The sequence below is a fragment of the Nyctibius grandis genome, chromosome 1 (assembly GCF_013368605.1).
Source record: "Nyctibius grandis isolate bNycGra1 chromosome 1, bNycGra1.pri, whole genome shotgun sequence".
Lineage (NCBI taxonomy): Eukaryota > Metazoa > Chordata > Aves > Nyctibiiformes > Nyctibiidae > Nyctibius > Nyctibius grandis.
The window spans coordinates 4,133,902-4,160,062 of record NC_090658.1 but is presented as its reverse complement, the minus strand read 5'-3'; the positions used below and the strand labels follow the sequence as shown (position 1 = coordinate 4,160,062).

Below are 26,161 nucleotides of genomic sequence, written 5' to 3'. Positions count from 1 at the left end.
ATTTTCTGTCATAACTAATTAGCATAAAGTGAGTGTTCAGGGTTCTTTTTGTGCAATAAGAAAACTTCAAACTTCAGAGATATGATAAAGTCTTACTTGAAAATACAGTGTATTTTTGGTTTGATTTTTCATCGCCACATGTTTTATTATTTATACAGTTAGAGATATCTCATAATACCTGGCAGATATGTTTTAAAATATGCCCATTAACTGGGCATAAAAGTAATTTCCTTTTTTTTTAACTCTGCGTATTTTTTGGAAAATGTCATTTTCAGTGTCATTTATTTTAAAGTAAATTTCCAATATTTGCATAGTTCCTATTACATTAGATTTTATTTCCTGTACGTACTTCCCTTTGGTTTTGTACAGTTGTCCTTCACCTACTAATGTATGCATTTTTGTGTGTCCTTACCAAAAAAAAGTCTGAAAATAAGAATGCATCAGTTTGTTTATTTTTCAGGCAGGTAGTTCATTTAAGAGAGTTTGAAATTCTGTAACTTTAAGTAGTTATAACATGGTTTGACCTGTTACGATTGATAAATACTACTGTAAAAGTGAGATTTTTTAATAACAGACATGTATTTTTAGACTAAACCAAATAGATTTTAGCTTGTTGTCACGGTTTAAAGCTGGGCTGGCTATTAACCAGGTGGCAGATGCTCTCTGTTAAACCTCTCCCCCCGCCTAAGGGAAAGGGAAAAGGGAGAGAGACTTATGGGTTGAAAAGTTAAAACAGTTTTAATAAACTATAATAATGAAAAAGAGTATAATAACAATAATAATAGAAATAATCAAATATATACAAATATATGCAAATATATACAAAGCCAAGGCTGAGAGCTTGGAAATCCTCCTCAGGCAGAGTTGCTCCCCCAGCACAGGCAGAGGGGAAAATGCAGTACCTCCCCCCAGCACGGGCAGAGGGGAAAATGCAATAGCTCCACCCAGCACGGGCAGAGGGCAAAATGCAATAGCTCCCCCTGCCATCACACCTGCAGGCTTTTAACTGGAAAATTGGCAAAGCTGGTACCAATCAGTGGGAGACAGGAGGGCCCCTCCCTCCTGGGCCCCACCTCCAGGAGGCAGTGGGTTAGTGATAAATAGGAAAGTGAGAATGACGTGTATGGGATGGAATACCTCGTTGGTCAATCTTGGGTCACCTGCCCTGTCTGCTCCTCCCTGCAGGTACGACCCCCTTTCAGCTCCTCACTCATAAGCAGTGAGGAATTTAGCAGTGACCTTGGTTTCTCTAAGACTAATTGGCCTGGTTTGGGCCAAACCAGGACACTTGTAAAACATGGAATATTGTTTGTTAATAAGTTATTGGGTCTTATTTAATATGAACAGGCTCTAAAACTGCTCTGGAACTCTGAGAATTCATTCTTTCTCATTCAAATCACAGGCAATTTTCTCTTTTGTTCCCTTTTTAAAGATCTTACGAAGATACTTTTGGAAGAAGCATATTTTAATTTTTCTTGTTTGACATTTGAGTTTCAGAAGCATTTTGGTTTATTTAGTTTTGTATGCCTCGCCTGGAACAATTTTGATTGCCAGGTCTGTGCAACTTTCAGCGTGAAATCTGAACCAAAATTTACAGAAATTTTGACTGCCTCTTTTCTGAAGTTTTCTGTCCTCTTTGCAAACAAAGATGCGTTTACAAAGATGTAATGTAGTTCAGCTTCGTTAGTACTTTCACACAACTTTCTCCACTACCGATGCACTTCCATGACTACTTTTTTTAAGCTTCTTTTTTCTATTCATGTCTTTGATGGCTGGAATTTGTCAAAGTAATTTCATTGAAATGTTCTTCCCAATCAACACAATTTCAGGTTCCTGTTTTGTAGTCAAGACTTTAGAACTACGATACCCGCAACTGCAAAATGTTTTCCTTTCCTGGACTTCCATTTACCAAAAGTCCAGCATTTAGCCCTGAAGCAATTCTTCATTTCATTTGGCAAATAGATGTGAAGATTCAAAGAAAACTTTTAGGAAAATTATCTGTAAAATATTTTGAAGTGTGAACTTTTCAATATATACTTTATTTCAAAGAAAAGTTTCTTCTGAAAATTCATATGGGAAGTTGACTCATTTGCAGATTCTGGTTTCAACTCACAAGATCAAGACTAAAATAGATTGGGTCAAATAATTGCTATGGCTTACCTGATTGTTCCTTTTGCAAGATAAATGTGCTTTTGCTTTCATCGTGGAGACAGAAATGTTTGACCAAAAATATCAGTGAATCTAAACAGATGTATGTCTTCCACCATGGAGGTGTTGATTTGTGTCTGCCAAGAGATTTTTTTTTCCTGTCTGACAGCTAACATGACCAGTCCTAAAATTAAACCTTTCAAGTTTCATGGAACCTCTTGAGATTTACAGACTACATGCTATATGGCATACAGGGATTATATTTAGACTTGCCTCCCTTGAAGAATAGCATATACATAATGTGTCATATCATCTGACTAAAGTTCCTATTTACAAAACAAGGTTGAAGACAGACACATGAAAGTTAATTTTAGCAAAGTGGAAGCTTGAGTGGTTGAATATGAAGTTGGAAATAGCTATAGAAAAGAACAGCAAAATATAAACCAAGATACACCTGAAGCTTTATTTCTGTTGTTACCTTATTTCTCTTTGATTTCCTCTCCCAGTCATCTGTTGAGGTGGTTCAGCTCCCAAATACCCTCTTCTCTCTCTACTATTCTCTCACAAACAGGACTCTCTGTTTCCCTGTCCTTCCAGTTACAGGTGAACTTAAGCATGTGAAAATGAATGCTCATAACTGATCTGGCCGTCCTTCCTTTTTCATTTCTTTCAACCCCTTTTTATTTGGTTCTGTGCATTAGTGAAAATGCAAATGCAACATTGTTAGTTTTTTCCTGAACAAATTCAGTGCAAACTTGAGCAGTGCATATTTATTCTTGTTGCATTCGTTTCCTGTGTAGAAGGTTTAATTACCTTTGATGGCTGGGTCTTGAGACAAGACTAGCTAGGGAGAAGCCTTTTTGTTCTCAGCTTTCTTTGCTGAAGACTTTATACCTCTTGTTGTACTTCATAGCTAACACGTTTGTGTTACATTGAGTGTCTGGGCACAGGCCTCTTTAGTTTCTTACATCGTTTATGTATGGTGAAAAATTCTAATAGTACTTTATTCCCTCTGGCATTTCATAGTAATGAAAAACAAAGTGAAAAAATGTTAGGAGGCGAGTGAGAATAAGGTGGTGCAACACTGTCCCATGTGTACTTTGTATTGCGCTGTTGTGTCAGAATTCTAAGGCTTTAGTTGAAATCATTGACATTTTCAAACAATTTTTACAATATGAAAAAGAACACCTTTTGTCATAATTCCTTTGGATAAAAATTTTGTATGGGAAATTTGAATCAACATGTGACCGTGGATTTAAAATTGATAATAGTAACAGTTCAGTGTTCTTTCACTCATTGATCCCTTCCAAAACATTTTTGGTTGGTGGACAAGTCTTCAGAAAAGCCTGTGAACTTTCACGTCTTTATTTGACTCAATCCTAACTAGTCATAACAGTTTCTTCATGAAGTTCTCTTCACATGTTTTTCCAGTCCTAAGTATGTTTCATTTGAAAGTATCTATTAATAACTTATCTATTAATAATTGTGTAATCAAGCTCTCATGTCTCACTAATTTTAATGCATATTTTTAATTTTGTTTCTGCAAAAACATTTTTTTTCCCATGAAAATTGTTGAGAGTAGACACGAATAAATCTTTGTGTGAAAACTGCAGGAGAATAGCTGTCACCTGATTATAGAGTACGTGTACCAGACTTGTTTCAAGAAAGAAAGGAGTAAAATGCAACAAGTTTAATTTGAATTGCAAAAATTCACATTACTGTAGCTTTAATTTTTTGAAAATAAGATGTCAAATAAGTTTTATTATATAATTTTAAATATTTTTAAAAATATTATGTACATGTAAAGAATTGGATACAGAGCCATCTCCGTATCTGGAAATATGATGCTGACAAAAAGGTTGGAAAAGAGATGTAAACCTTTAACATGCTTTTTTTTGTCTCTGGGATGTCTTAAATTTATCAGTTCAGATACCTGTGAAAGCTTCGTTTCATATAAAATTATGTAATTTTCACTCTCCAATTTTGTAGACTTTCAACACTGATAACGTGACAAAAGAAATCTTTGCTGTTGTAGTAAGCGTTACAATAATGGGGAAACTCATCCTAAAACATCGGTTTCCAGAATATGTGTTTCACTTCTCATGAAAACCTATGTGCAAAGTGACTGCTACACACTTGTTTTGATTTCTGGAGTGGGTGGGGTTTTGTAACATCATTTAATTGCTTTAGTGAAAGAAAGGTCAATTAAAATAGAAAATTGATGCCTCTTGCCTGCTAGAATGCCTGCTGTTCAAATTTTTGTCAAAGTGGTTCATTTAAAAACATTGGAAGTACTAGAAAAATCTGTTTACTGTCACTATTTTTAAATATAAGAAAACTACCTCAAAGTATTTGAATAAAATTTTAATTTTTTCTTCCTTTTTCTAACTATAGAACCAACTTCATACCTTCAATGATGTGTGTAATAATGAGTCATTAGTTTCAGACACAGAAACGTAAGTAGGAACATTATTATGAATGCTTTAAGTGTGTGATATGATTGCAGTTCTTCTGTATTGGTGTGATCGATTATACACAGCGGGGAGTAATGCTAATCTTAGGCATTTATTAGAAATATTCTAATTAGGGGTTTAATAAATGGTTTTAAATGGTAACTTTAAAAATATTTATAAATGTTTCTGGATTTTTTACTGTCTTAAAAGATAGAGTCAAGGTAACCTTTAGAAAAATGTAGATACTGAAATAATAAATACCTGTAACAGGCCCTTATCTCCATTGTGATGTATAAATAAGAACCAGCTAATTCATATCCAAGTAGTATTTTTGCCATCCCCTTGTTTCTTTTAATTATTTAGTTAACTAAGACTTGTCTTGCCAGCCCTGGCACCCAGCCTTGTTATTAGTTTTCCACTGAGTCTGTGAGGCTATGCTTTTAGAAACGTTTATTGTTTTTCTTTAAAATCCTTATTCATATAATTCAGGTGTGTTTCACAGTTCTAAAGGAGACTCCCATAAATCTTCGTGAAGATTCATGTGTGGGATTGTATTCCAGTGAGGAAATGGATTGATTTTTGTAATAACTTTAAACTTAATGTTAGAACTGTCTAGAATTTAGACAAAAGTATGTCTTTAGGTAGTTGAAATAACTGTTCTTTTGAAATAATAGGCAAACTATATAAAATCTAGGTTTTTACTTGTGATATACTCTTTAAGTTCATCTTGGGATGTGATGTACTCTTTATGTTTATCTTGGGGGTTGTATCCATGTGCGTATCTGTCTCACTACATCACACACTCTGCTATCTTTCGCTCATTAATGAAAGTCTGTTACAGCAGCAGTTGGCTTGCTTTATCTGGGTAGTTTTATTATAGATGGTTTTATTTCAACACCTGCTTATTGAAATCTGGCAGCAGTCAAGACCACAATACTGTAGATTTCATTTAATTAACAACTTGAATATTTGAAGTGAAATTTATGGTAATAGGTTGATATTTTAAAAATAAACGATCAGAATCTAGGGCAGTTTTGCTTGTATAAAGATGTGAGAATACCTTGAGAATACAAAACAAATAGTCACTTGTGATCAGCTTTTTCTTGTCCTTCATCACTATATTGATAGGTGAACATGAGACCATACTATCCATTTATTGCAAAGTAAATTTTGATACATAGTGTCAGAAAAAAATTAAAGAGTTCTCATCAAGAATGACACAAATACCTTACTATGATCTGCTGAAACCTGAATGTAATGTCATTAAGCTCATATACATTTCAAAAAATTTGCATTATTGTAATAAGTGCAAGCACACATTTATTACTTAATATAATATTAATATAATATATACTCAAATATAATTATTATTTATGTATTTTATACACTTGGGAGGTGTTGGTTTTTTTCCAAAGCCTCTAGTTCTGTAGCAGTAGAAATAAATACTACAGGAGCATAACACATTGATGATGTGAGGTGGCTTGGCTGGCTGGGGTATTTTCAATATTGTACTGCCAGTTTATGGTTCACTGTTACACTGAGACTGCCAAACCTCAGTTTTATCCATTTCTTCTCCTCCTTCCTTCATGTTGAAAATCTGAAACTGAGGTGTTTCTTGGTTAGTTTATCTTCTGAAACACATGGTGAATGGAATAGTTTTTAACTAGTAGTAAGTAATTAAGAAACGTTAACAAGAAGTTATTCCACGAGTTAACTTAATAAAAAGCTGTTCGATTTTCTGTGTCAAATGTAAAAAAGGAAAGGTATTGACAGGGGGAAAAAGAGAAGGATGCTTAAATTTCAGTGCAGAAGAGCGGATGTACTGTGCAAGAACATCAGAGTTATTTTAAAGCTGAAGGAAATTGTCAAATTCTCATTTGGGATATTACTTTCTTGGCAAGGGCATCTGTAAACAGCCTGTCATTTGAAAGGAATGCAGCGTGAACAGAAGACCTTCTTTTCCACTTTTGTAGTATGTGATTTTTTTTTTTTTTGATCCGAATTCCAGTCATTCTGGTGTTTTGCCTGAAATGTTGGGTACAAAATCAATATCAAGTATTGCTGTTCATCTTCAGGTATCTTTTGAAATCACTGGTTTCTTCCAGCCAAATAAAATCACAAAAGGCTGGTGCAGAAGAATGGGAAAATGTCTCACTTCTACTGTTTGTTTAGTATAAAGCTTCCTTGTCATTAGAGACTGTTCATGAGAAATTTTTGGATGAGAAGGCACTTAGGGAGTTGGCAGTGATTGAATGAGCAGCAAAAGGAAAGCTTTTCATTCCTATTTTCTTTCCTTAGTGAAGAAAGGAAGTCTACGATTTATTTTGTACCTTTGTAGCCTCTGCAGATTTATCAAAGGAAGATGGTTTGCATTATGTCTGGTCATCCCCGTTATGTGTTTTGACTTTTCCAGATGCGTTTGGAACTGTCAACCTTTGGGATTTCTCCTTCTGTATCTTGATAAGGTGGGTTTGTGGGAGGTGTCTTTTTTTAAAAAGAGCTATCAGCCCTAGCTCTTCCCTTTTGTCTGGAAGTATCATCAGGATTTTTTAGCAACTATTTTGCAACAGTAGCTTCCCACCTTTATCTGCATGGTTGCAAATTTTTCCATGGTAAGACAAGCTAAAGCATCTTCTCTCTAGGAAAACATTGGATTTCACAACTTGTGCTTGAAAGCAGCAGAAAGCTAAGACAGAGAAATCTGTTTCCTAGCTGTAGATATTTGTATGTCTTTTTAGGTTTTAGTATACTTGATGGTCTTCTCTAAGGTTGAGGGTTTGTGGTGACTGAGTATGCATGTTGTCCAGATACATGCAATGTCTCAGTGACTCAACTTCATAATATGCCTCAGAGATATACTTTTAATTTAGCTATTCCTTGCTCTTAAGATAGAATGAAATTCTTTGCAATCTGAGGTACTGAAGGGTATGAAATCTATTGAAGCTAAAAATAACGAGACTGAACAGAAGAGTCTTCAAGTCTTTGAACAGTGATTCCTAAAACTATTTTGCTGATGTCAGTTAGTGAATAATGATGATATCTTTCAGAGAGGGAAAGATATTTTTTTTGTGCTATTTGAACCACAAGAGGAAAAAGTGTTGTTTTTTCCTTAATGAGTACACTGTCAGCTTGTGGAAATAACACGTGTAAAGAGATATTTTGTTTTGCTCTTCACTTGGCAGGCAGTCAAGACTGCTGGTTGAGTTTCACAATTCAGGTTGATGCTGAGACGACCTCCTGCCTCATGTAAAAACGTGATTACCCTCACTTAAAAAGTGTCCTGCAGAGTAATTTCAGGTGTCCAAAATTCCTTTCACCTGTGAACAGGAAGGTCTGGACTGCTTCTCCTCCTTTCTTTTCCCTCTCTTTCCTTATTTATTGAGATATTAAAGTGCAAATTTTGTATTGCCTTTTTCCTTCACCACTGTTCTGTTAGCTCATGCTAACTCTTGCTTTCTCAACTTTTGTCTAAGTTCACCAACTGAGCTTATGGCAGCATCGTTTAAACACCTCTTCCCCTCTTCCTATTCCACATTCCAGGGATCTTATCAGATTTTCTCTGAAAAAAAAATAGCAGTAAAGCTTTTCATTCAGCTCACTGATATTTTTTTCTAGTGGCACACAGCTTTCTAGTGGCATACACAGTAGTTTAATAAATATTCAGGATTATGACAGAGTGGTGGTTTTGGAGCGTCCAATAAGAAAATGTGTGCTTATAAAAAAAAAAGTGTGCTTGAATGTGTGTTGGGAAGGTGCCTGCTATATCGGCTTTGCATTTCTCATCCTAAATAGTTCAGATCAGTGTTTCACATCTGTCGTTGTGTTGTAGATGCTATTTCAGTGATTGTGTTAAGAAATGTTAGTCTTTATCCTTTGCAAGCTGATCATTATATTTCTACATTTTGTCTTTTAAGGTTTTACATTATATTTTTCATTGACGTTGCTGACTTGCTGTTGTATTTCATCCAGCACTGAGCTGGTGTGTTTTTGTAGCTGCATGGTCAATTGTGTTGGGAATTGACTTGTTGGATGAATAAGGTTTTCTTTGGGGGGGTTATTTTGCTGTGGAATTTGTTCCTGGATCTGGGTCATCATGTGGCTACCAAGTATTGCACCACAGCCTTAGATTAAAATGTTTCGAGGACTTTAACCCAGTCCTCTTATAGAGGGGCATTCTTTGACCTACCAGGAAAATGTGTAAACTGTAGTTTGCTTCCAGAGAGTTTTATATACAATAATGAACAAAATTCAACCTGTGGTGCTCACCTTTCGTAAGCACAGTTCACAAACATCAGGTTATATCAGAAACTGCATAGCTTCGACACGCTTCCTTGCAGTCTCATGGAATGCCTGTGGAAACTGATGTCAAAAGTGCTTGAATTTCATTTCTTGGAAGTAAAGCAGTTATTTTTGACAGACTTGAATTGTCAGTGAATTTAAATTAGAAGTCTAGGGGGAAATTGATTCAGTCTAGAGATCATGTAGCCCAATATGTTGTCTAGATTTCCAGAGTGAGAAAGATGTAGAGACAATTAAACAAGAATAGCTGCTACTTTTGCTTTTTCATTCTCTTCTCCTCCTCCCTCATCCACAACAAACACTTGTGGAGAGTATCGTATTCTTTAAATGACTTTTCCTCTTGCTATCCCAATTACTATATCTATGAAAAATAGCTAATATGTGTCATTACCAAGGTGAATGTTCTTACTACTAAGGACTATATGACTTAGATATCTGATTTGTAAAACTGTTCTTTGTACTGCTGCTTTCGTATTAGAGAAGAAAGCATATCTATACTTTGATGATTATGCCTGGTTTTCACTCTAAATGTTTCCCTCAGGATGAAGGAGGAAAATTTTCCTGTAACCTTTTGAAGAACTTCTTTTAAAAGAAAATTTGAGCGTATTTTTACAGAATATTGAGTTCCTGCTAAGTTGTCTGAATTGTAGCGATATTGTACAGTAATAGTCATATAATAATCTGCAAATTGCTTTATGAAAAGAGACTTTTGAGTTACAAAAAATACAGACTATATGAAAGAAATGCTAACATAGCTAGAAATCTAAATTAAACCTCATTGAAAAATACTGAAAATTATACTTTAAATCTTTTAATAAAAAGTTATTCTAGGTTGCCCTGCTTATTTGGGCAACTCAGAACTCAGTGAATTTTTATGAACTTGATATATCTGAAATTTCTCAAGGCCATAGGGCTTTTGATAATTATTGAAGTAAAAATGGAATAAATGACAGTATACAATCTTAAATCATAGGTTAATTTATTCACGGGCTGGCAGTTTTATTTTATTTATATGAAGTTCTGGAATTGCTTGTGAGTTAAGGTGTCACTCTGAAAGTGAGGAAACTTATCAAGGAGCTGGAAAACCACTGAACGAAAAAGACGTTTCCTGAAATGGAAGTTTTCAGGAAATAAGTCAGACATCCTTCATTTGCACTGAAATTAACCTTCTTTGGTGAATCCTTGAATCTGCTGTCATAAATATATTTCTTAGTATATCAGAGAACAAAATACTTAGTGCTGGTAATAACTTTGTAATTTTAAAAGGCAGTATGTTTAGTGATTGGTGTGCCCTCTGCAAAATTTTCTGGGAGGAACAATTCTCTCTGGGAAACACAAAGGCTGCATGCTGCCTTTCACAAGGATCCTCTTGTTTTTGGTCATCCTCAACAAATCCCTATCAAATGAATGTTTACCTTCAGAAATCCGAGATGTCATTTTATCACAGTTGAGCTCACCAGTAGGATAAAGAGTTTTTTACTGCTGAGACTGTATCTATTAAAAAAAGGCATTCCTTCAAAAGAATAACCCATTATTTCTTGAAAGACAAATGTTGCAGACTGGAGGTAGAGAACTGCCTTATTTATTGAATAAAATGTGAAGGAACTTGCTCTGTAAGAGAGTTTTTGTTCTTTGGAGTAGCTAAAATGCAACATATGACTCTGGATACAATGTCTGATGGACATTGTGCAACTAGCAGAAGTATTTGGTTTAAAGAGACGCATTGAGCAGTGTGTCCTTTCATATTAACATCACCTAGTGAATCTATCAGTGTTCATCTGAGATTCGTTCTGAAAGCTACAGGTTTAAAAATTCAGATCCAAGAAGAAATTACATGGTCCTGGAACAAAATTACCTCCATTGACTTATGACTCATGTGTTAAAGCTTTTGCCTCTGATAGAGAACCATATGCGATGATTTTTTCACCTTTCATAACCAGAAGTGCATCCATTCAGGTCTCCTGCATCTAGTTGGTCTATGTTCACTCACGTGACCGGATCTGTCTACCTTTTATACGTGCAAAATGCAAACTGTGAGGCTTTCTGCTTATATTTTGGTCGTGTAGCAAGAGCAATTCTACCCACAGCAAGGGGAGGCAATGTAAAGCCATAAGAAGCGGCTGGGGGCGAATAGGCTGTAAGTTCAAGGAACTTTTTTTTAGGCTGCATTCAGTTTTCAGAGTGTGTGTTGGTCATTAATGATTTAAGATGAATCTGTAATATCAAGCCTACCAGCTGTCTGACAAAACGAAAAGTAACAGACCTATAGTCTCTTGAGCTATATGGGCAATGCCACTATAGTCACTTGTGCTTGTCAGCATGGAGGCAGGTGGATAAGAGCATTTTTGAGAGCCATGTTTGTTGCTAAAGGTGACTGGTAGCATGTCTTCAAATAAATAATCAGTTCCTTTAGCTGTAAAATCTGCAAGATCTCAACTTGCACGTGAAAAGGTCGTAATTCAAATTTTGTTAGACAGAAATCCAAGCCCTGAATGAGTCTGTAATGTGCACGCTGCAAAGTTTGGTTTGGGGCTAGGGGTGTTGGGAGCGGTGGTTGGGTTTTGGTATTGGCTTGAAATGAGGCTGTAGGAAGTTAACTAGATCTTGATTTCGTGGAACAGCCTTAGCTTATCTTTTTCATCCCTCTTTGAGCAAGATACCCCGTCAAACTGACTTTACAGTATGAGAACTAATTTATTAATAAGCCATAAATGATACTGTTGGTAAATTTTTGTACCTTGCAAGACAGTTATTACTTAAATGTTAGGGTACATTATCTTTTTTAAACAATATAAGAATATTTGATTCCCCATGTCCTGGAATTAGAATAGAAGAAAACAGTATAGGAATGGTGTGTGTTGAGTAATAGGAACTATGCTGAGTTCATCCATAGGGATCAGGCAATTCAAAACAGCTGAAGAACTGGCACCATGCCCCAGAAAAGTGAATCCTCTTTGGAAAACCTGCAAAGACAATCACTTTTTACCTAAAGAGTCTTGTTTTCTTATTGTGGATGATGAAGATTGGCAATCCTGGAATTCTAATAGAGACCATAAATGTGACACAGATAGCAGCGGTAAAAATAATTCTTCCTGTAGTCCTCTAAGACACCCCCTCCCTCCCATCCTCTCCTTGTGAAACAGAGCGCTTTTATTCCAGGGCCATTTAAACTACAGGCTGTGCTTTAACTACTGTGATATCCTCTGATTGCTTCTGGTGCCAAAATCTGGGTAAACAAATGTTTGCTTGAAAGGAAGGAATGAAAAGGAGCTTACGCACTAGCTTCCAGACAGGGCAGTCCTTTCTGGAAGTTCAACTTTTGTTTTGGAAGAAGCAGTTTCCTTGTCCTGTTCTGTTCGAATGTTTGCTTGTGGATTGGCAGTGGGTAAAGTATTGTTATGTATGAAACAAAATGAGAATTTTGAAGTATCTGTATGCTACATGGATGTAAGTATGACCATGTAAAGCATAGCTTTAAAGCTATATGAGTTGCTATTTATACAAGAGAATCTAAAAATATTAAGTGGTTTTCTTTAAAAAATAATTTCTATCACTCCCCCCTTTAGCTACATTTGTGAACTCAATAGTTCTGGAATTTCATTATAAACTTGGATTAAATAGCAGGGTTTATCAAAATCTTAACCTGTGAGGTCTTTGAAAGTGGTCTGTTGAGCTCTATTAGCTAATAAAACTGATAGAGTTGTTGGTGACACGTTTGCTAATGATCCAGAGGGGTGAGTGGGAAATGTAGATATTTGGCATTAGTCTTCCAGCTAAAGAAAAAAATATAGAAGTCATTAGCTTCCTACCTGAATGAATGAATGTTGAGTATGCTTTGTGTTCAAAAAAGTTTTTCGGTGCTTACTACAATTACAGATACTAATTTGAAAGACATGCTTTAGGGAAGAGCACAGTGTATATATTAACAGGCAGATAATTTTACATATGTTTCTACTCTTTTTTCATCTGTAGGTCAATTGCAAAAGAGCTTGCAGACTGGCTTATCAGCAACAATGTAGTTGAACACATTTTTGGACCAAATTTACATATTGAGGTTTGTATCAAGTTGTTATTTTTAGTATAAACATGGAGGAGTAACTTCTTGTTCTAGTAAATCTTTCCTCAATATGTTCTCACTTTGCAGATCATCAAACAGTGCCAAGTGATTCTGAATTTTCTTGCAGCAGAAGGGAGGCTTAGTACTCAACATATAGACTGTATTTGGGCTGCAGCACAGGTATATTTAAATTTTTTATAATTGCAGGAATGGTAAAAAAAAAAAAACAAACACCAAACAAAAAAAAACAGGAAATGGCAAGTTGATTTTGTTTTATATTCATAAAGCTGAGTTTCTTACTTTTTCTTGTCTGACTGTCTCAGTGTTTTGCTGACCAAAATTTTAAGTTAGGTAACTGCCACAATTAGTGTTTTTTCATTAGATGCAAGATTTTACCTAGGCTGCTTTTATACTAGAAAAAAATGAAGTTGTACAGCAAAGACATAGTGTTTTCACTAAGAATGGGGATGAAGACTGTAGGGTAGATGGGATATTTTTACTATTGTGCCAAATTGCCTTGCTCTTATGTATTGTATCTTCCATTTCTGTTACTTCTGGTGGGAACAATCAGGTGAAAATTGTGGCAGTGAAGTCGACAGCTGTGCTACAGTGCTGGTGTTAAAATTTATAGAAGGCATTGAGATTTTATTTTTTGCTTAGTAAACCTGGAAACTCTGATAGGCTTTTTTTTTGTTCAGAAAGATATATTTGTTTGCTACTTTTAATGGATTGCTATGCTTTTTATTTTAGGTCATGAAATGTTTTATTTAGGGGATTTGAATACAGTAGACATTTTGATTTCCTGTTGTGGAAACTGTTTTTCCGTGATTTCATTCTGCCTTTATTATTATAAACAATCAAACAGACGAACAAAAAACCCCAGAAAAAACCCTCAAGGTTTCAGTGTCAGTTTTTCTGAAAAATACACTCAAAGTGAAGGTCAGAGAAATAAAATTGATCTTTTCGAACAGGTATAGGGAACATACTTTTCTACAAGTTAGCATTTGAAGGGGTTTTTTTTATGTGTTCAATATTTCTCTGTAATTTGTTTCAATCAAATACTATTGTATACACATTCTGAAACCTCTGTAGTCCATTGTCATTATAACATGCAGCTGGTATGTTAATAAATGCTCATTGTAACAACATTCATTCTAATAGGCTCCAACAATTTCCTGTATCAGAGTAATTAGTAATTACTTATTTCACTTACATTTTTAAAGAGATGTTTTACCTTGATGTTTTCACACATACAGTAACTCACACTAGTGTTAGACCTCTGGATTTTTTCTTTTATACTATTTGAAGAACTTAACACCCAAATGAAATAATTCTTTTACAGTTCACATGCTCATTTTGATATACCAATATTTTCAAAATATGTATCTTTGATATCAGAATTAAGTACGTCCTAATTACTGCCTGTAAAAGGTTTAAACCTCTAATGTTGTTTAAAAGGCTGACACCTTTAGACGAGAAGAATAGAGGCCCTAAAGAATATATTTTCCACTTTTTAAACTAACTTTTTGACAAAAATTTATCTTCTCTGAGTTGAAGCAGGTACCTCGATGTTTAAATGCATGCTTGTGTAGAACCCACATAATTTCATTCCAGTTTGAATCCTGTAAAAGATGGCCTGTACCCCATAAACTGCTGGCATGAATATTCTATATGCCAGGAAGGCAAAATAAAATAAATAAAGAATGAAAAAAACCCTTTTGGGGTACATATGTGGTAACAACCATTAAGAATGTTTTTTTTAGAAGCTTCCTGTAACCATTATTTTCTTTTTTGAGTATCAACATCTTTACAAACATAATGAAACTTTTTGAGTGACTGTGAAGAGCAGCATTTAACCTAAGAGGAAATATCTAGGAGCACTGTCACTTTAGGGTGTAACTAGAGTAGTTAGCTAAACACGTTGTCATATTTTTTGACATCCATTACTGGAAAGACAAAAGAATTATAAATAATCCTCACACAGTTCACACAGTCTGTTCTCTCAGTCTCATATTAGCCTGTAATGTCTTATTTGTATTTACCACTGCTAATAAGGTAATCATTATAAATATTATTTCCCTCAGGATTTAGCATATACACTAGTAATTTAGGAGTTATATTTAAGTTAAAATACAAAATAAACTTCCAGTTCTTCTTTTCACCAAATCTCTTAGAATTGGAACTAAGGAAGATATTGTTACATTTGATTTCGCTAAACTTTACGTGCTTTATGATATAAAAATTAAGTTTAGACAAAAGTGCAAGTCTGATGTAGTTCGGAATTGTTGGATAAGTGCTTCCTGAAAATTTGTGCAAATATGTTGTTTAATTGCTGCAACTTCATCAGTCTTTGAATTTGTTTAAAAAAGTTTATTTTGCTGTCCCTGTTATCTTCTCTGTTTGTATTTTGTAGCTAAAGCATTGCAGTCGTTACATACATGACCTGTTTCCTTCTTTGATTAAAAACTTGGACCCTGTCCCACTTAGACATCTTCTTAACCTAGTCTCAACTCTTCATCCAAGTGCTCACACTGAACAGGTAAAGACAAGGCGATCAAAAGTGCTGTAACAAGAAAAGAAATTATGTTAGTATATTAAAAAAGCATTATGGATTTGCCTTTGTCTTTCTGAAGGAATGCATGTAGAAGTGATATTTGCTGATGCCTAAGAGGAAATGAGTGAAGTTGTCGTGTTTCTTCAAGTAGGCCTTTTCTGGCTTTTGAATTATAACCTTTTTCAGAGGTGTTGAAGACTGCATAACCACTGATAGAAGATTTATCTTCATGTCTGAACTTAAGAAGTGTTCACACAACATTATTTTGTGCATTCATGTGTTTTGATGAGTTATTTTGGTGAACTGTAGTATTGACATATATAGAAAGATTAACAGTGGATCTTTGCATATAAAACCTGCTGCTGCTTAATGGCACTGTTATCTGGTTTTGTTTATAGACCTTGTATTTGGCATCAATGCTTATAAAAGCACTGTGGAATAATGCACTAGCAGCTAAGGCTCAGCTGTCAAAACAAAGCTCTTTTGCATCTTTACTGAGTACCAATCTACCCATGGGAAACAAAAAAGGTATGTGGTTTTCCAGTAGATCTGGTAGTTAAATTTTTAATGTTCATAGTCTTCTTATTGACTTTGGACAAAAAAAGGATGTATAGAACTTTTTACTTGAAGAATTTTTTAGAAGTGTCATGCTGGTGTATTTTTCAAGCAGAAGCTGAGGATAAAGATGAAAGCATTAAAACTTTGTGAGCACATTTGGAAAGCTTTCTGTTTCAGAACAATTCTGTTTGTGTATCTGAAGTAGTAGTATGTATTTTTCTATATTTTTTTTTTTAAATCCAGAGGATGGTCCATAACTCATCAGTTAACTCTTCTTGTTCTGCTGAACATCTGTAACTTACATAGCTACATAAAATCTTACAAAAGCTTATCTAATTTTTACCTAGTTTTTGATATTACATGCTATTTCTGGGTTTTTTTTCCAACTTGACTGTGTGTTTCTCCACAGTCATTACTAAAGGTGCTGCCAAGCCATTTTACTGTTGTTACCCTTTCTTTCCTTACTGCTGATTTTTATGAATCATGGACAACTATATGCTGACAAAAAGATTTTTAGTCACTTATTTTTCCATCCTGCTTTTTTCCTTCAGAAGAAGAGGAGCTCAGAAGAGCAGCCCCTTCACCTTGTAAGTATAGTTTTAGAAGTACACCACGATCTGATACATTTGATACTACAGTGTTTTTCTACAGCTATTGAATTTCAATAGAGGAAAAACTAGTAAAAGTTTGAAATGATGTTTTTATGAGAAGTGAAATGAAATTATATCTAGTGTAGAATCTAGGAAATTCCTGTAGCTGTGCTATATACTGGTAAGAAGAGACATCAGAATACAAATCTTGTAGTAAAATGCTCAGTGTTCTGAAAAGAATTTTTAGTGTTTAGGTACTGAGGTTGTCTGAGTTATCTCCCTTGTTGAACTGTTTGCAGGAAGAATGCTGTCGAGTTCAACATTTCAGGCAGCTTTATGTAATGCTGTTACCTTCCAGTTAATATGTATCACAAAGTAACTGGGAAATGTGATTTTGAACTAGGGTCACCAGCAGCAAGCCCTCAAAGTAGTGACAACAGTGACACCCATCAGAGTGGAGGCAGTGATATTGAAATGGAGGAACAGCTTATTAACAGAACAAAACATGTACAGCAGCGACTTTCAGATACAGAGGTAAGAGTGTAAATCTTAGTCTGTGAATTTTGTTACCGAGTTGCCTATTAGTAGCTATGGAAATAATTTTTTTCCATAATAATTTCAAGACCTGAACAGGTACGTAGCATGTATGCTTACCTGCAGCAGGATAGTGGGTAGCTAGAATCTGTACTTATGTTCTGTGCAGTTTCTGTAGAATATATTGTTGCCTATGAACAAGTGCCCTACAAAAAAACACCTCAAACAAATGGATTTCTGCATTTAAATTGTATTTCAGCAAGATTAATCTCTTAGTAAGGGAATGCGTGACATATTATGTGTCTCACTGTCACTCTGTGTATGTGCAAAACCTGCTCATATACCTTGTTATGAATAAGGTGATGCAAAAATTAAGTTATTAAATCTGAGTCTTGCTCAGAGTGTTTTGTCACTGGCAAGCAAATTGAGAAAGAATGAATGAAAACTTGTAGATTTGACACATTTCCTCATAAATGAAGAATGGTGTTTGAATGATGATGATGTTGATTATGTATTTTCAGTGGTGTTTTATTTTTCCACCAATCTTAAAAAAAATGATTTCAGGAATCCATGCAAGGAAGCTCTGATGAGACAGCTAACAGTGGTGAGGATGGCAGTAGTGGTCCTGGTAGTAGCAGTGGCCACAGTGATGGATCTAGTAACGAGGCCAACTCCAGTCACGCAAGCCAATCTGCTGGAAGCCCTGGCAGCGAGGTGCAGTCTGAAGACATTGCTGATATTGAAGCTCTCAAAGAGGAGGAGGATGAAGAGGAAGACGATAGGAGTCATAATCCTCAGAAAAGCAGTAGGAGCACAGATCTACGAAGCAGGAAACTGGAATCACAAACAGGCATTTGTCTGGGAGATTCACAAGGGGCATCGGAGAGGAGTGGTGCAAATAATGGGGCAGGAAAGGACCATGTTTTTAATGCTGACACTGTGACACCGGTGGATAATCGCATTAGAATGCTGGGTGCTTGTTCTCATGCTGAGGATGCAGAGCATGATATGACAGGGGAAATGAGCACTGCTCACATTTCACAAGGGTCTCAAGATTCTTGTATAACTCACACAGGGGACTTCCTTGGCGAAACTATTGGAAATGAATTATTTAACTGTCGACAGTTCATCGGGCCACAGCATCACCACCACCACCACCACCATCACCATCACCATGATGGGTAGGTAGCTTGACATTTCTTCTGATTCCTTCTATAACAGAAATAAAAGTGGTAGCAAAATGAAATTATGTCTAGTGTAGAATTCTATTTGGGCAGAAATTTGTGTGGACATTTTGCTATAGTTCAGGATAATTGTGTCTAACAGAGATGATAGTTATCGCAGATAGTTACACAGTAATCTGGTTTGTTAACATCTGATTAAAGGTTTTTGTAACATTTTTGTATTGAATAAATAAGACAACATTTAAGAAAATGTTAAAATTGTTTTGGAAAATGCTGTATTTAGTTAACATTAAAGAAGTCAACACAATCATCATGATAGTGAGACCTTCAACTTACTTGTAATTGTTTTTCAAATTCATACGAAGGTCTGCTGTTTAGACAGATGATTCATCCTGACTGTAGCTTTAGGGAGATGTCTACTCACTTGTAGTCTGCTATAAACAACTTTCTCTTTGATATTGTCCATTCTAATATTCTTCTTTTACAGGCATATGGTTGATGATATGCTAAGTGCAGATGATGTCAGTTGCAGTAGTTCCCAAGTCAGCGCAAAATCAGAGAAAAATATGGCTGATTTTGATGGGGAAGAGTCTGGCTGTGAAGAAGAGCTTGTACAGATTAATTCACATGCTGAGCTAACATCTCATCTTCAGCAGCACCTTCCTAACCTTGCCTCTATCTATCATGAACATCTTAGTCAAGGTAAGAGTGATAAAAAGAAAACCAAAAAACATTGTACTTCTAACTCGGTTTTATATAATTTTGAATTAGTCTCCAGTAATTAAAATAATCAAATTATTTTAACCATACATGTGTATTTGCCCAAAGAAACTATGGTGACTACTGAGATTTTACTGCTTCTCCAAGAGATTCATTTTTGTATCACATTAGATGTAGCTGTGTTTACCTTTTTAAATCTTTTTTCCCCTCCCATTTCTACTGGACCTTTCAATGCAAGTTAAAACAAATAAAGGTACCAAAGAGCCTAGCAAATATTTTTTCTAATCAGGTGATAAAGTAAAAAGAAAGGTTGTACTGAAATGTGAGATTTTATTTTTCTCTCTGAAACCTTATGCAATTTTTCTTTTGGTGGGTGGATCTTATTGTGCTTCCGTACATCTGTCATCTTAAATGAATTAACCATAATGGGCTGTACAGAGGATAATTTTGGAAAAATGAGTTAAAATATAACTTGATATCTTAGGGAGCTTGCCTTAAAGGGCATTTTATGCTATTCCATCTTACACTGCCAGATCTTCTAGTTTATTTCAGGGTGCAATTTAAGATGCTACTAAAACACTTCCCAAGAATTATATCATCTTTCCATATGCTATTGTGACAGCTTTATTTTCTGTTTTATCCTCCTTTTAAATATAATGGAGGGTATGGGTAGTGAAGGTTTGACTTTTTTTTTCACTGGGCTGGCAGAACCAAGTTTGCTATCTTCCAGCAGACAATAAAACCAGTACTATTTATATCTTTTTTCTGAAACACAGTTGAGTAAGTAGTCTCTTTTTTCTTTAGGCTTAACATTTCTTGTTATGTGGAACTGAATTATAATTTCAGCCTGACATTGAAAATTTGGAAGGATTTTTTTTCTACACTACAGAGTTGAATAAACTTCTAAAACTTTGTAGTTAAAACATGCTGTAAATCAGCATTTTTTTCCAATGTTTTCCGTAGGTACTACGCATATTACTGAAGATCCAAATTATTGTTTGAACATGAGGCCTTCAGTGCAGATTATTTTTGACACCTCTAGTTTTGCATGTGCAAATAATTACAGGGTTCTGCACGCAATCTAAATTTTCTACTTGACTTAGCTGTTACAGGAAAATAGTATCTAACAGTAGATAAATGAATGATGCCAGCTGTGGCCACATCGAAGGAGGAAAATGTCTATCAATGTTTATGAAAACATGATGAGTTTCTAAAACCATGCACTTTGTATATACAAAATGGTGTTTGTTCTTCCTGGTTTTTAGTTAGATATAGGAGATCATGCAGTATGAGGGGAATTTATTGAACTGTGCTTCTTTCTTGCTTTCCAACCATGATAGTTATAAATATACCTCCCTTCGGACCACAACACTACAGAAAGACTTAAATATTTTAATTACACTATGAATTAAATCTTATTAAATTAAAAAGCAGTTGCACCTGCATCTGCATTTCTTAAGTACTGTTTTTATTGCACCTTGCCATTAGCCAGAAACTGTAAATATTGGCTTGACTGTCCTGTTGCCTTCTTGTATGGTCATAATGTTTTGTCTTCTTTTAAGAACCCATATGTGGAAAAAGGCTGCAATTACAATGTTGTTTTATGCACTTCTAGCCAAGTTTACAAATAAAGCATGTTGTTGTTCGTGCACTCAGGGAATAATGTTCAGATTAGATAGTTCCTTCTATTTATTCAATAACGGTCTTTATATTTTGTTCAGGACCAGCAGTTCATAAACATCAATATAATAGCAATGCGGTGACGGACATTAATTTGGATAATGTTTGTAAGAAAGGAAATACCCTTTTGTGGGATCTGGTCCAGGATGAAGATGCAGTAAGTTGAATATCAGAAAATAATATTTTTTTAAAAGAAAATAAATATATACTATTCAGTGACCTTTCTTTCTACTTGCTGTAGATTCATCTCTCTGAAGGGTTAATAAATGAAGCAGAGAAGCTGCTCTGTTCTTTAGTATGCTGGTTCACTGACAGACAGATTCGAATGAGATTTATTGAAGGCTGCTTAGAAAATTTAGCAAACAACAGGTAACTTCAATCATAAATTATCTGTTTTTACATTTATCTATTTTTGCAACATACAGGAAATCCGAGTTGGCTGTAAGAGTTATTTAACTTTACAGGAAGAGAAGTTAAACCAGCCAAAAGCAGAAGTATTAAAATAGTTTTCAAGGTGTTATGGATATATCTGATGTTTCATTTTTCTATTCTGTCGGTGCCCTGAATTTCTCATCTTGTTGCCTTTGTCTGTTCTCCCTTCTGCCAGAGGTTACTGCCTTCCTACCAGTTGGTAAAATCGGTCCCCATCTTAGCCAGTTGAGTGCAAGGTCAGGTGTCATAGCATAAGCATTTTGAACTGAATATGTGGATTTTATGTGCAAGTGGCTGAGGAACAGGCACGTTCACCAAGTCTGTTGTGGGGTCTAATTTCTGTGAAGAGGCAGCTGGAGGTAGAAGTAATACCTTGACCTTAGCTAACTTGTTTTAATACCAGCCATAGCTGTGAGATTGTGCAGTTTGAAGACTGGCAAAAGTGGAATTTATTTTGTTGATACAGCCAATCAACTGCTGGACATCCCCTGCAGTGTTACGTTGTTACCTTTTTGCTAAGAACTGTATTTGTGAGATGAGTTACAAGTATATTGAGATACTAATTAATAGAAGAAATGTGAAGATACTTATCAGTGATACCACAGTTCAGTTACATGCAGTTTATGCACTTCATGAGTGCATAAACTACATAATTGTCTTACAATACACACCCACTTGTGGTCATAATGAGTTTGAGGCAGATTTATTTCTGCTGTGTCATCTGTTTGTAGAAAAACCGTACTTATTTTGCTGGAATTTCAAAAGTATTACGAAACTCAAAAATAAGAACTTATGTTTTGAAATTAAATAATTTTTAATAAGAAAAATGTATACTGTTCTACTTTTATACTCATCCAACAGCTGTGTCCAAGGTATGACATGTAAAGAATTTGAAGTATGTGTATTCAGATTCAGAAAACTAATTGGATGACATAATGGTAAACTTCACACAGATATTTCCAGTGCTTTCAGTTAGCCTGTTTGCTCACTGAACCTGAGCTTCTCAAAGTAATTTTAAAATTGCCTAATTTAATTTTGTAACAATCGTATATTGTCATAATTTCTCTCTTTCTCCTTTAGATCAGTAGTAGTTTCACTTCGTCTTCTTCCAAAGCTGTTTGGTACATTTCAGCAATTTGGGAGCAGTTATGATACACATTGGATAACAATGTAAGTAGCCCCCCTGTCCCCCACAGACTAAACCAACAGAAATGATGACATTTAGGGGACTGTTGCAAGGCTTGCTCCTTTAGTGTGGTCAAAATTAATAATGACCTAAGGTTATCATCTGTCTGTTGACTGGCCTAGATGGATGAGCTTGTCTAGTCACTCAGGCTGAGATTTCTTCATAATACACACTACTGTCCTAACTGAGGTGAAGACTTCATTTATATTTTTTTTAATCCCCCCTCCCTCCTTTAAATCCCAAAGGACTTGAGGACAGTACTAGGTGTCCACTAATAGTATATTATAAAAGGTTGTAATAACTTGATGTTACGTCATTCTGTTCTGATTATATATTAAATGCTTCTCAGTAATAAAAAATTTGGTTCATAAGAAAGTCTTTGAAATGTGAAGTTATATAGTATAGCATTCCTTACTAGAACAAACTATGTAACTAGCTGGTCTAACTATAGGGAACAGACTACTGGAACTTCTGGGAAAGATTACAGTGATTATCACCAATTTTTCTTGGCCTTTTTGACATGGCATTTAAACATATGCCCAGTTCTGAGTTTTGGCTTAGACTTTTCTGAATTAGGGCCTTTAGGAACAGTTTTCATGGTCTCAAAAGAGGGAGTGTTCTGTCAGTCCTGTGCCTGAAACTACCGACATTGTGGAGCCTCATGGATGACAAGGAAGAAGATGATAGATGGAAGATTGAATGTTTACTTTGGTTTTATGTCTATGCAATTTTCCTATAGTAGCTGTCTAATTTCTGTCGCTTTTCTGATTCTTTTAAGCAAACCATAATACTTTCTGCCCTTTAAATTGACACAGGTGGGCAGAAAAGGAACTTAATATGATGAAACTTTTCTTTGATAATTTGGTACACTACATTCAGGCGGTCAGGGAAGGACGACACAAACATGCATTGTAAGTACACAACGAACTTTTTTTATTTTATGGTTTTAAACGTTTCTTTTCTGCAGCTTCTGATGCATTCTTCTAAGTAAATACTTTCTATAGGGACATTACATGCTTAGGGGGACAAAGGTCTGTAAAAACAGTAACTTTAAATAGCTTCCTTTTCCTTAAAAAGCCATGCAACAACTCTCATGTCATTTTTGTTAGATGTTATGTTGAATACTTGTTTACAAATAAAGCACAAAGATTTTATATATTCAAATCAATTTAAAGTGATTTCATGTCATAAAACTATTCAAATGTTTTAGTTTTAAGATGTGTTATCATCCGCACTTTCCAATCTGTATGATTAAAGTTAGGTGTATATACAGAAGTGATACAATTTCTAGCTTCCCGATCCTGGAGGAATAGACTATTCATGTTTTGACAGATGTCAAAGTCAATATGTATATATGGGCATCCACAATTGAAAAATGTTGCTATTTATGGGTCAAAATTTTACTTCATCATACTCATTTATATTAGACATTGCTCTCGTGAGAAATTACTTCAACAGCTGTTTGAAAATGGGATTAATTGCTTTAAATTCAAATGATATGTTGTTCTGCTCCTTTGACCATTTAGCTTCTACCTTATAAGTGGAAAGAAAGTTAATGTTTTTATATAAGCTATGAAAATTTTTTTATAAAGAGTATGTATCAGCTGGGATCGGAAATTCAGAGTAGAAATATCAGCATTTCACAAGTTAGGGAAAAAATTAAGATCAGATATTGCAAAGTGCTAATGACAAAATGATGCACTTGAATTGTACTGTATGCCAAAAAAACCCCACTCCCACCCCCCCAAAAAACAACAGAAAAAGTACTTTATCTAGTAATGTCTAATGCGTCATTCCACTTGTTTGGTATGGTTCTGTAATGTGTACAGCTGGAGTCTATAGACTATACTGAACTGAAAGTTCAGAAAGAAACTTATAAGAAAAAAATATTTCTGCTTTTAAGAGGCACGTGTGTGAGTGGCAAAAAAAGTTATGACAATAAACAAATAAACTTACATTTTTATACAAATTTAAATTTTAGATACAGCCACAGTGCAGAAGTTCAGGTTCGTCTTCAATTCCTGACATGTGTGTTTTCAACTTTAGGATCACCAGATCATTTCAGTAAGTATTTAAGGTTACCTTATCAGAGGAGCACCTCAAAGTAAGGCTCACGTAGTTCTTAGTAATCAATGTTAGCTTAAATAAATATGATATTTTAAACATAGAATTTTAAATAATCTCTGATACTATTTCAAAAGAAGGAAGATTTTATGATGAAAGCACAGAACCAACACTGGAGTTTAGATTCTATTGCAGTTCTGTGAGAACAAATTTCTGTGTTCTCTGTGCTTCAGTTTTTCGAAAGACTAGGACTGTGGTAATTGCTGAACCGAAGATAATATATCCTGTATTTGTGGGTTTTGGTTCATGTCCTTAATGTTCCCAGGGATCTTTTACTGGAGTGAACTGTAAGATGTGATACCAAAAAAGAATAATTCTTTATATTTTAATACTGTCAGGAATTGGTTTACACGTTTGTGAAAGTAGTGTTCTGTATGATAGTTAATCTGTACAGATGCTGATATCTTTTACTCTAAAAGGTTAAAAATAGAAATCTTTTGACATGGCTGATGGAATTCAAAGTTGAACATGATTTTCTGTGTTTTTAGTAACCCTTGGCAGCTTTCCCTTCCATAAATTCTTTTGGCAGCCCTCTTCTTAAGCCCTTGTAAACTAATAGCCTTGAGTGTTGTCTGAGCATCAGCTCTGTACAGACTTTCAGTTGATTGTATATTAAGGTCATTTGTTAAAACGACTGAAGGCAGGAGTCATGTGTGTAGTCTCATTACAGGTGGTCACAGTTGGCATACAATGCATGGCTGGTCCCTCTGGTCATTAGAGTACAGGAAGGAATGAGAATATCTGTAGCCAAGAGAAGAAAAAATTCTAACACCATATTTGCTATTGCTGATAAGATAGCCACAATTCTTTTTAAAGAAATTTGTTGAGATCATAAATGTTTATATGACAGCTAAGAAAATAAACCTACTATTCTCTTGAAAGGAGAAGCAATGAAATAGTCAGAGAGATACTATTTTCAGTTGAAGTTGCAATACCTAGCTCAAAGTTGGACTCTAGGTTGTGCCCAATAATTACTTATGAACTGAGAAACAACCTGCTGTTTGGTATGAGATCCCAGGTCAACCCATGCTGCTCATTGGTTTAGTGACAACTGACAGCAGTAATGACCAAAACCTGTAGCTGATTGCAAGCTCTGAAAGGGGAAAAGTGTATGATTCCGAATTGGTAGGTGATGCATTTTTCTTTTGTTGTTTCTGAAAACTTCTTGTCCTGACAAAACCTATTCTGATTTTTCTGTGTGTATTCTTGGGTTTTGTAGAATATCGCGGTATATTTGATGTTATAAAGGAGTAGTTAAAAATGCTTCCCTAATTTTAGGGTTGAGTTTAGAACAAGTGGACATACTGTGGCACTGCTTAGTAGAAGATTCTGAATGTTACGATGATGCACTACACTGGTTCTTAAATCAAGTACGAAGTAAAGATCAGCATGCTATGGGTATGGAGACTTACAAGCATCTTTTTTTGGAAAAGGTATGTAGAGCATTAATGGCAACCTTATAATTCTAGTAAAAGTGTTTCTTCCCGTATCAGCATTATTTAACGTATTTAAAATTGTTTCTATGAAAGGTATGTCTTCAGTAGTCTGGGAGGGCTCCACTTGTCATACAATGATTTTTCTCCGCTTGGAGGGAAGAGGGGAACAGATTGGCGTGAATGATTTTCACACTAGTATTTACTTG

General features: G+C 35.1%; 1 protein-coding gene across 14 annotated transcripts in view; it reads left to right on the top strand.

The window, feature by feature from the left end:
- USP34 (ubiquitin specific peptidase 34) overlaps positions 1 to 26,161 on the top strand; it is a 139,809-nt gene that overhangs the window by 44,019 nt on the left and 69,629 nt on the right. For 13 of the 14 annotated variants that reach the window (XM_068410851.1, XM_068410820.1, XM_068410795.1 and 10 more), the window contains exons 8-22: positions 4,543 to 4,604; positions 12,873 to 12,954; positions 13,045 to 13,137; positions 15,371 to 15,496; positions 15,910 to 16,039; positions 16,621 to 16,656; positions 17,063 to 17,193; positions 17,758 to 18,374; positions 18,865 to 19,079; positions 20,819 to 20,934; positions 21,019 to 21,146; positions 22,290 to 22,379; positions 23,211 to 23,306; positions 24,377 to 24,459; positions 25,798 to 25,952. In XM_068410851.1, the coding sequence (XP_068266952.1) occupies positions 4,543 to 4,604; positions 12,873 to 12,954; positions 13,045 to 13,137; positions 15,371 to 15,496; positions 15,910 to 16,039; positions 16,621 to 16,656; positions 17,063 to 17,193; positions 17,758 to 18,374; positions 18,865 to 19,079; positions 20,819 to 20,934; positions 21,019 to 21,146; positions 22,290 to 22,379; positions 23,211 to 23,306; positions 24,377 to 24,459; positions 25,798 to 25,952 (2,160 nt within the window). The remainder of the gene's footprint in view (positions 1 to 4,542; positions 4,605 to 12,872; positions 12,955 to 13,044; positions 13,138 to 15,370; positions 15,497 to 15,909; positions 16,040 to 16,620; positions 16,657 to 17,062; positions 17,194 to 17,757; positions 18,375 to 18,864; positions 19,080 to 20,818; positions 20,935 to 21,018; positions 21,147 to 22,289; positions 22,380 to 23,210; positions 23,307 to 24,376; positions 24,460 to 25,797; positions 25,953 to 26,161) is intronic. The other variant, XM_068410804.1, reaches the window with a different exon arrangement.